This window comes from Leptonychotes weddellii, chromosome 4 (assembly GCF_054177405.1).
Source record: "Leptonychotes weddellii isolate Sample4059 chromosome 4, ASM5417740v2, whole genome shotgun sequence".
Lineage (NCBI taxonomy): Eukaryota > Metazoa > Chordata > Mammalia > Carnivora > Phocidae > Leptonychotes > Leptonychotes weddellii.
This window is the reverse complement of record NC_138372.1, coordinates 32938169-32945465: the sequence shown is the minus strand read 5'-3', so window position 1 is coordinate 32945465 and position 7297 is coordinate 32938169. Positions and strand designations below refer to the sequence as shown.

Here is a 7297-nt window from a genome sequence, read left to right as displayed (position 1 = left end):
CCTTCAGCTCAGGTCATGATGCTGGAGTCCCGGGATCGAGTCCCGCATCGGGCTCCCTGCTCTGCAGGGAGTCTGCTTCTCCCTCTGACCCTCCTCCCTCTCATGCTCTCTGTCTCTCATTCTCTCTCTCTCAAATGAATAAATAAAATCTTTAAAAAAAAAAATCTTTAAAAAAAAATTAAAATTAAAAAAAAAAAAAGACAAGCAAGTAGTGTGGATGCTCCAATGGCTTTATTAACTCCTTTCTGCAGGTGGCAGGACCTTGTAGCTAGAGAGCTGGAAAGGAACCAGGAAGTGGTGGTCTCAGTATGGGTCATTAAAGGGGTACAGAGGGTGCCCTGCATCTCTCGGGACCCTCTTCCCATCCACCTGGAAAGAGAGACAGATGGCTCCATTAGCAGGAGTTGACGTTCCAAAGACACAGCATCTTTTCCTGAATCTTCCTCTGAATATCACCTGTATACAGCACTATGCCAGATGGTAGTACAGGACCTGGGCCTCAGAGAATGCCAGTGTTGACAGCATCCCAGCAAACCACAGCCTGGTATATACCTGCCCCTGCCCCTAAGAGTTTGCAGTCTCAGCTGGAATAAGGAATATCTATTTTCCTATCTGTAACAGGCTTCAACCCAACCTCAATCCCTCTACCACAGCTGAAAAGGCCTTCTAGGTTCCTCTTTTTTTTTTTTAAAGATTTTATTTATTCATTTGAGACACAGAGATACACAGAGAGAGAGAGCATGAGCAGGGAGAGAGGCAGAGGGAGAGGGAGAAGCAGGCTCCCCGCCGAGCCAGGAGCCCGATGTGGGGCTCGATCCCAGGACCCCGGGATCATGACCCGAGCCGAAGGCAGACGCTTAACCATCTGAGCCACCCAGGCGCCCCAGGTTCCTCTTATTTATACCATTTACTGAGAACTTGCTATGGTGTCAGGAACTGGGATCATTTTACAGACAGGAAACTGAGGCTTGTAGAAGTGAAATAACTTGGGGCACCTGGGTGGCTCAGATGGTTAAGCGTCTGCCTTCAGCTCAGGTCATGATCCCGGGGTCCTGGGATCGAGCCCGGCATTGGGCTCCCTGCTCGGTGGGAAGCCTGCTTCTCCTCCTCCCACTCCCCCTGCTTGTGTTCCCTCTCTCGCTGTGTCTCTCTCTGTCAAATAAATAAATAAAACCTTTAAAAAAAAAAAAAAAGAAGTGAAATAACTTGTTCTAAGTCACAAGATATCAAGGCAGGACTGGGACTCACAGGCTATAATGCTTTCTCCCCGAACCATATTACTTCCCCAAGCTTAAGAAAAAGAAAGGAGCCCACTATGTCCAGGACAGCAATCCTACCAACATCCTGCCTCTCCTCTAACCAGCAAGGTTGAGGCCAGATTTGGGCCAGAATTCCACCCCAATTCTTACATTCCCTAACTCTGGCAGGTGATATTTACTCACTGTGAGCATGGGCACAATGTATCGCCAATTTTTATTCAGGGCATCTAGTTGCTTCATCTCATCTGGGCTAAAGGTAAAGTCAAACACCTGCGGATGGGAAGTGGGGGTCAGGAAAACCAGCTTCGTGTGCAGAAGTTGGGATTCGAGAACACTATCTTCTTGTCAGGCAGAATCAGAACCAGACTGTGTCCCAGTGGGCTAAAGAAGACAGGACCCATCACCAAGTACCTGGATGTTCTGGAGGATACGTGAAGGGGTGATACTCTTGGGGATGCAGATCACTTTCCGCTGGACCTGCCACCTAAGGTGGGGATTTGAAGTAGATGGGGAAGAGGAGTCAGTCCTCAAAAGCATTGTTTTGTCCTCCACTCAGCCTTCTCTAAACTCCTGGAATCCCTGAGCCCCAGTGGAATGGGGGACATGCCTCAGAGTAGCTTCCCCCAGATTACATGGCAAGATTCGCAGCCTCATTCAGGTAGTTGGATAAGTAAGCCCTCAACCCTGGCTTCCCAAAGCAGGTGCCCTCATCCACCTCCTTTCCCCAAGACTGCCGCACCTGAGCAGGATCTGAGCTGGAGACCGGCCATACTTTTCAGCCAGGGCCAGGACCACTGGCTCCTCAAGTAGGACTGGTTCATCAGGATCACGCCAAGCTCGATCAGAGGAGCCCAGAGGGCTATAAGCGGTCACCTCCAGGCCGCGAGCTTGGCAGTGGGCAATCAGCTCCTTCTGAGCCAAGTATGGGTGACATTCCACCTGAAACAAAAAAAAAAACCCATCAGTACAGGCTGGCCCCACCCAGCTTGCGGGGCCCCACCCAGTCGTGCCCATCTTGACCAACCTTGCATTGCTGACCGCCCCCCCACTTCCCCTCAGCCCACTTTTCCCATTCTCCATTTTCCACCATCCATTTCATTCTCTTCCCACATTTCGATGTCTGTCTGTATTTTTGGTTTTCTAATATTTTTGTATTTGATATGAACCAATACATAGTACTTGTTCTCACAGACAGAACCTCACTTTACATGTACATTATTTACATTTATTTCCATTGTGTTTGAATCAAAAAGACTTTTTAGCCCTTTTTTATTTTAGTTCCAGTGTAGTTAACTCACTGCCCTTTATTTATTTAAGATTTTATTTGAGAGAGAGACAGAGAAGCAGGCTCCCTGCTCAAAGGAGCCCAATGCGGGGCTCGAACCAGGACCCTAGGATCATGACCCGAGCTGAAGGCAGACGCTTAACCGACTGAGCCCCCCAGATGCCCCAATGCCCTAGTTTATGCAGAGAATTTCTACACCAACACTTATTTTTTTTTTTTTAAGATTTTATTTATTTATTTGACAGAGAGAGACACAGGGAGAGAGGCAACACAAGCAGGGGGAGTGGGAGAGGGAGAAGCAGGCTTCCCGTGGAGCAGGGAGCCTGATGTGGGGCTCAATCCCAGGACCCTGGGATCATGACCTGAGCCGAAGGCAGACGCTTAACGACTGAGCCACCCAGGCGCCCCTACACCAACACTTCTGAAAACTTGTTAGCCATCTCCATGAAGGAGACCCATCATTTGCTCACTCATGTTCTTGCACACACACATATACCCCCAAACCAACGGATCTGCTTTGCTGTGCTCACCTGCAGGACAGCTGGGCGCACAGAGGCCACACTGAGCACATCATCAATCTGCTGACTGCTGAAGTTGGACAGGCCCAGTGCCCGTACCAGCCCCTTAGCCACCAGTGCCTCCAGAGCTTTCCAGGTCTCCTTGTAGTGGGTAGAGTCATAGCGGATAGTCCCATCGGCATTCTTAGGGAAAGGGTTGTCTCCCCGCCTAAGTGAAAGACAGTCCTCCACGAGTGGGCACAAATGCCAGGCTCCTGACTTACCTTATCCAGTCACTGTGTCCCCATACTAAGTCCAGAAAGGGCAAAAGGCCAAGAATAAGAAACAAGCATGGTTTTTCTCCCTTTCAGGTCATGACCCAGGCATTAACGCTATATAGAATGCCCATTCCCTTTCCTCTTTTTCCTAGACACAGACTGTATCTCCTCTCCTCTGGGAAGTCTTTCTGAACTCCTTCCTCCTCAGAGAGGTTGCAGGCTCTTGCAACCTTCTTCCAGTACAGGGCACAGAGCTGATGGTAAGGCTCCTTTCACACCCTCTGCTGGAGCTGATTCTCTACTGCAACCCTAGGTCTAGCTCAGCAGAAGCCAGCAGTTTCCTGAGTGAATAAAGGGAGCAGGTGGGACCACTCATGTGTCCGTAAGATACCCACCACGGGAAGCTATGCTCCTTTTCTGTAGTTAAACTCCTGGCTGCGCTAGCATAAAAGGCTGAGCTCCCATGGCAAGCTGAGCAGTGTTCCTCTCCTGCTCTGCTACTGTGCCTTACAAGATACTAACATGACCCCCCCAACACCCGACTCCCCGGATAAAGACCCTAGCAAGGCTCACTCAAAGGCATAAGGCCAGTGCATCAGGTATAGGTCCAAATACTCCAGCTGGAGGTCAGCCAGTGTCTTCCGGAGGGCAGGCTCCACATCCTCGGGATGGTGTTTAGTGTTCCACAGCTTAGAAGTCACAAACAGCTCCTCTCGAGGCACCACCTGGTCCAGGGGGCAGGGCCCATAGTGAGAAGAGCCGTGGGCACCCAGTCTTACCCACCCTCACCTCTGGGAGAGGAATTAGAAGGAAGATGCCCCCAGATCCCTCCAGCCAGGCCCCAGCCCTCTCACCCCACCCCTCTGTAGCCCCGTCCTCACCTTGCCGGGTCCCACGTTCTCCTTCAGGGCCTCCCCGATCTCAGTCTCATTGCCATAGATAGCAGCACAGTCAATGTGGCGGTAGCCTACACTCAGGGCGTGCCTAACAGCTGCTTTCACCTGCCAGGTGACAGAAGCAGAGCTTTTAGCTCTGTTGGCCTAGTCAGAAACTGCCCTCCTGGGCGCCTGGGTGGCTCAGTCATTAAGCATCTGCCTTTGGCTCAGGTCATGATCCCAGGGTCCTGGAATCGAGCCCCGCATCGGACTCCCTGCTCTGCGGGAAGCCTGCTTCTCCCTCTCCCACTCCCCCTGCTTGTGTTCCCTCTCTCGCTGTGTCTCTGTCAAATAAATAAATAAAATCTTAAAAAAAAAAGAAACTGCCCTCCTGAGGGTCACTGATGGGGGAGGGGCAGGAATATACCACTGCAGTCATCTGTAAAGTAGGGGTGAGAAGATGAAAGATGGCTCTAGTCTAGGGGACCAGAAGCTTTTTTTTTTTTTTTAAAGATTTTTTTTATTTATTTATTTGAGAGAGAGAGAATGAGAGAGAGCAAATGAGAGTGGGGAGGGTCAGAGGGAGAAGCAGACTCCCTGCCGAGCAGGGAGCCCGATGCGGGACTCGATCCCGGGACTCCAGGATCATGACCCGAGCTGAAGGCAGTCGCTTAACCAACTGAGCCACCCAGGCGCCCCAGACCAGAAGCTTTTTGAGAGACTCTAAACCTTTTGCGCCAACCCAATAACCCCCAAGATTCCCTCCTATCCAAGCAATCTCAGTGGGGCCCAGTAAAAAACTAACATTGTATTCCCAGTTAGAGGCTCAGAAAATGGATGGATACATTGACAGGGAACAGAAGTATAGGTCATAGAGACTGGTTCTCTAGGTCTGAGGAGCTGGTTAGGGAAACATGATACACACGTAAATAATTCATAGGCTAAGGCCACACGGAGAGACCCTTATGGAGCCACGTAGATCACCTGACCTCTGGGAGTTCAGGGGAGCAGAAGAGTTCTGAGAGGGAGAAAAAATTAAGGAAGGCAGAAAAGTGAGATGGAAGTTGGGCCCAGAGCCCTCTGTCAGGAAAGAAGAAAGCAGACAGGAAGTAGGAGGACAGGTCAGTCAATTTGCTAAAAACCAGACTAGAAACCCGGCATCAGAAGCAGAACCAAGAGGGCGCCTGGGTGGCTCAGTTGGTTAAGCGTCTGCCTTCAGCTCAGGTCATGATCCCAGGGTCCTGGGATCAAGCACCACGTCGGGCTCCCTGTTCAGCAGGGAGTCTACTTCTCCCTCTCCCCCACTTGTTCCCTCTCTCTCTCTCTCAAATAAATAAATTAATTAAAAAAAAAAAAAAGAAGCAGAACCAAGGGTGCCAGGGCCTTGCCATTTAAGATCCCTATCTAGGTACAGCTCTTACTATTCAGATATACTCCCCTCAGCCCTGCTTGCCCCATACCCCCAGTCTTTGACCAGTTCTGATCTCCACCCCCTGCCCTTACCTAGCTCCTGGACTCAGCCTAGGCCATGTCAGTGCCTACCTGGAGCACAAAGACCCTGGCTCCAGGGTTCTAAGCAGCTGGAGGAAGGAAAGCAAAGGGAAAAGAGGCATAGCACACCACAAACACCAGCCTAAATCCCAGAGAGAAGAGGCTATTCTCCCTGCCAGAGTCCCTCTCAGACTTAATCCCCAAACTTCTCTAAACTCTGACTCAGATTTCCAAAGAGCAAGGAAGAAGCCCTGGGAAGATGCCCCACCCTAGGTGGGAGCTGCATCTCTAGTTATGACAACCCTAAGAAAGCAGGTCTCTATTCCCACACTCCCCTAAGCTGGAAGAGTCTACACCAGGGGTTATTAAATTCCAGCTAGCAGCTGCCTTTTGTTTTTTTTTTCAGCTAAGAACCATTTTTACATATTTAAATGGTTATATAAGTACATAATCACCCCTATTTTGCAACTTGTCCAGCAAAATCTAAATTATTAAGCATCTGGTTCTTTAAGAAAAAGTTTGCTAGGGGCGCCTGGGTGGCTCAGCCGTTAAGCATCTGCCTTCAGCTCAGGTCATGATCCCAGGCTCCTGGGATTGAACCCCGCATCGGGCTCCCTGCTCAGCAGGAAGCCTGCTTCTCCCTCTCCCACTCCCCTTGCTTGTGCTCTCTCTCTCGCTGTGTCTCTCTCTGTCAAATAAATAAATAAAATCTTTAAAAAAATAAAGAAAGAAAAAGTTTGCTAACCCTTGGTCTAAGCAGTTGACATAGCTATTCTTCAAACGCCGACACCTGCCATGTGCCTACCTCTGGACTGAGCACTGGGGAGTGGCCCAGACCTTAAGGAGCCCTGTGTGGGAGAGGGCAACATGGTTACAGCACAGGGTGATAAGTGCCATATTAGGGGTCAGCACAGGGTCAGGCACAGAGGCGTCCCATGTCTGCCACAGCACTCAGTGCAGATCCAATTAGGGAAAGGGCTTCTTCCTATTCCCTTGGCCCTTCTGGGGCCCCTCAGCCCTTCCTCTGAGTCACCTCAGGAAGCCAAGGGCTCACTACTGGTCTCTTCCCTTGTTTCTTCCCACTGCCCTTCAGGCCCATCCCTATATGAAATGGAGTACAGCAATGGGGCTGCTAGGGAAAATTCAGGGACCCTCTCCCAAATTCTGCCTTTTCCCTAGCAGAGGTGCAAGAAGCCCTCCTACCCTTCCTCCATCTCTCACCTGGCCAGGATCGCTCTTCCAGGTGCCCAGCCCAATCAGGGGCATCTTCTGCCCAGTGTGCAGGAGGACACATGAAGCCGCCATTGCCCCCTGAAACAAAGATGGGAAGAGAATGGGGTGGGGGTCAGTGTGGCTGCTTGAGCCTCAGTTACCCATTGGTCAAGACTCCTATAAAACACGGCTAGTAAAGGGAGCACAGAGGTTGTGCACACATGCCTGTGAGCAGAGGGCAGCTAATACAGGGTAGCCCGAACCAGCCAAAGCCAGTAGCTCCTGGACAGACATTAATTGGACCACTGGCATGGCTGCCCTTCCTTCTGCCAAGCTAAAGGTCTGTGTTAGAAAGTTCTGATACGAAAGACCAAGGTGAGTGGCTCCCTGAAGTACTCAG

The 7297-nt window shown here is 50.6% G+C and overlaps 1 protein-coding gene across 1 annotated transcript; it reads right to left on the bottom strand.

Annotated features, from left to right (window-relative positions):
• Positions 1-209: 209 nt before the first annotated feature.
• Positions 210-7018, bottom strand: AKR1A1 (aldo-keto reductase family 1 member A1). The gene is made up of 8 exons (XM_081818311.1): positions 6907-7018; positions 4201-4320; positions 3893-4044; positions 3075-3270; positions 1999-2198; positions 1671-1743; positions 1443-1529; positions 210-369 (listed from the first exon to the last, which is right to left on the bottom strand). The coding sequence occupies exons 1-8, from the start codon at positions 6988-6990 to the stop codon at positions 304-306; spliced, it is 978 nt and encodes a 325-aa protein (XP_081674437.1). The 5' UTR covers positions 6991-7018; the 3' UTR covers positions 210-303.
• Between the last annotated feature and the right edge of the window lie 279 nt (positions 7019-7297).

Coding starts and splice junctions, on each gene's coding strand:
- AKR1A1 (XM_081818311.1), bottom strand. CDS start 6,990: ATGGCGGCTTCATGTGTCCTCCTGCACACTGGGCAGAAGATGCCCCTG. Junction 1,530..1,670: donor GTATCCTCCAGAACATCCAG/GTACTTGGTGAT, acceptor TCCCATCCGCAG/GTGTTTGACTTTACCTTTAG. Junction 370..1,442: donor ACATTGTGCCCATGCTCACA/GTGAGTAAATAT, acceptor CTCTCTTTCCAG/GTGGATGGGAAGAGGGTCCC.